This window comes from Penicillium verrucosum (assembly GCF_028828655.1).
Source record: "Penicillium verrucosum strain IBT 35672 chromosome Unknown utg000003l_segment0_segment0, whole genome shotgun sequence".
Classification (NCBI taxonomy): domain Eukaryota; kingdom Fungi; phylum Ascomycota; class Eurotiomycetes; order Eurotiales; family Aspergillaceae; genus Penicillium; species Penicillium verrucosum.
This window is the reverse complement of record NW_026643212.1, coordinates 3,007,639-3,010,312: the sequence shown is the minus strand read 5'-3', so window position 1 is coordinate 3,010,312 and position 2,674 is coordinate 3,007,639. Positions and strand designations below refer to the sequence as shown.

Sequence of the window (2,674 nt, the reverse complement as noted above, 5' to 3'; positions counted from 1 at the left end):
TATATTCTTTATACTATCTTCTTTAGTTTTTATAGCCCCGCCGATCTCTTATATTTTAGTTATTTTTAAAAAACGCTACCGCTTCGCTTTAAATAATAGTAGTATAATTATAGCGCTATCGCTATTAAAAGATAGATTAGTCTAGCTTATTATTAATATATATAACTCCTCCCTCCTACTCCTTATTCTTATTACTCCTACTCTTTATCCGACTACTTTAATTAAAGAAGACGATATAGAGTTATTAGAAGAGTTATTTAATAAATTATCTTTTAACGATTTTACTATAAAATATTTACTATCTCTACCTCTACTATCTCTCTCTCCTTCTAAAAAAAAGTAATAAAAATTATTTAGTATTACCGCTTTAAACTTAAAAAGTTATACTAACTATTAGATTTCTATAGATAATACTAGTAAAGATTCCGCCTATAAGCGCCTAAATTATAGAAAGTAAGTAGGATATAAATATAAGAGAGTTATATATATCTAGTTTTATATTTTTAGTTTATTAAAGCTAACTAGGAAAGTAGTCTCCCCTCTATAAGTCCTATTCTATTCTAGAAATAGAAAATAAGAGGTACTTAATCTATCTCCTATAAAGAGATATTCTCCCTCCCTAAGTATCCCTATAAAATAAAATAGTACCCTTATAACTATCTTAAAAGATAAAAAGTATCTTCTCTAAAGCCTTTATATAAAGCTAATATTATAGACGCCGAGTTCTACTACTAAATAAAATAAAAGGCCTATTAACTATCTCTATAAAATAGATATTATACCTATATTTTTACCTCTATAAATAATATTTTCTATATACCTATATAATATATAAGGATATTAGATAGGCTGTTTTATAAAGGATAAGGTATTTCAGGGGGGATATATAGGAAAGGAGCAATTTCTACGACTTACTATATATATTAAGATTATTATATATAGAACTAATTAGAACTACGCAATTTACTAGCTTCCTATATTTCTTATTTTTATATTCTTAGATTATAAACAGAAAATAGGAACGGGGCTAGGGGACCAACTTACTATTAAAACCCTTCATTTTCATTATTCTCATATGGCACGACGAAAAGGGTTAAAGGCCGCGCAGCGCGCGGCCAGAAAACCTTATATAAAGTAAATATATATATCTATATATAATACCTATATATTCTCTTCTATATAATATTAACTACTAATTCTATACTATTTTAGGCTGATTTTACTTTAAATCTATATTTATATAGTACTTAAAGCTTTTAATCTATTTTTTAAACGTAAGTTAATACGAATCTTAATAGTAAGTAACTATAACTACCTCCTAATACTAATATATAAGTAAAAAATAGTAATTTATCAAAATAAGTTAGCATTTTATCTATCTATTTTAGGTAATCCTTAGTAGAATTATGCTAGCGCAGTACTAAAACTAGTGCTATAACGGTACTATAGCACTTAGTGCTGTAGTACCATACAATAGCACCAAAATTGGCTTAGTCCCGTAGTACCTCGCAGCACCATATCGCAGCACCAAAATTGCCTTGGTGCTGCGGGACTTGTCAAGGCCTAATCTAGATAAGCGAATCTACTACCCCTAAAGTCGCGGTTTCCTCTTTTAAAAGTAGAATAAATATTAAACTTATAGTTCTCTAGATCGATATATCGATCGGGCTATAGAGCCGCTTAATATAGTAGGTATAGGCCTCTAGGTACTTAAAGCCTTCGAAAAAGATATATAAAGACGGGATTAGACTATTAAAATTCTATATTCGGGACTATATAATCCGTCGCTCTTCGTCGCTAAACTCGGTAAAAGCTTAGCCGCTTAGAACTATTCTATAGGTAGTTCTCCTATTAAAGCGTAATTTACCGGGCGCTAGTAGCTATAAAGAATTTATAGTATTCTAGTCAATCTTCTTTAGTAAGGCGTAGTCCGAAGGGACTAGGGAGGACTAAAAGTCCTAGATATAGTATAGATAAGTTATAGTCTCCTATAACGAATAAAGCGTTCGATTAGTAAGATAGAAGGAAACTAGGTTTCTAGAACTTACTTTAATATATCTAGAAGCTATTAGTCTATAAAATATACTAATTCTTATCCCCCTTAGCTAAAGCCTAGGAATCGCTAGTAGCCTATTAAAAGTATCTCGAATACGGCGATTTTTCTTATTATCTAACTAATCTAAACGCTTTTAGTTACTATACAATAGATATATAAACTATCGCTCCCGGAAGGTTTTATTATAATCGCCCTCGTATTATCGAATCTTATAATAGATTTTACTATCGGTCGGCTTCTTTTTATTAGCGTATTCCTCTACTAAGGAAGTTTTAAGCTCTATACTAATATCTATTATAATTATTAGTATATAATTAGCTATCTTTTCTCGGTATAGTTACTATCGGAGTAAAGATCTACTATCTACTAACGATTAGCGGGTAGTAGTATCTTAGCTCCGGCCTAGATATAGTAACGACTATAAAGCCTAAGTAACTACCCTTTTAAAAAACTAATTCTAAGTAGTTAATAAATATCCGTTATTAATAGTAACTACTATAATATATTAGCCTTCCTTAACGTATTGGCGAGATTATATAGCGATACGATAGTAGGGATATAATTATTAATATCTAGATAGCGATAATAGTTCTAGTAAAAGACACTATAAAGTCGATC

General features: G+C 30.0%; 1 protein-coding gene across 1 annotated transcript; it reads right to left on the bottom strand.

Annotated features, from left to right (window-relative positions):
- Window positions 1-1,646: 1,646 nt before the first annotated feature.
- On the bottom strand, window positions 1,647-2,278 carry N7516_008808 (uncharacterized protein; the record flags this gene model as incomplete). The annotated part of the gene is made up of 2 exons (XM_057221527.1): window positions 1,647-1,760; window positions 2,198-2,278. Coding segments are annotated over 2 exons (195 nt in total), but the record flags the coding sequence as incomplete, so codon positions are not given.
- Between the last annotated feature and the right edge of the window lie 396 nt (window positions 2,279-2,674).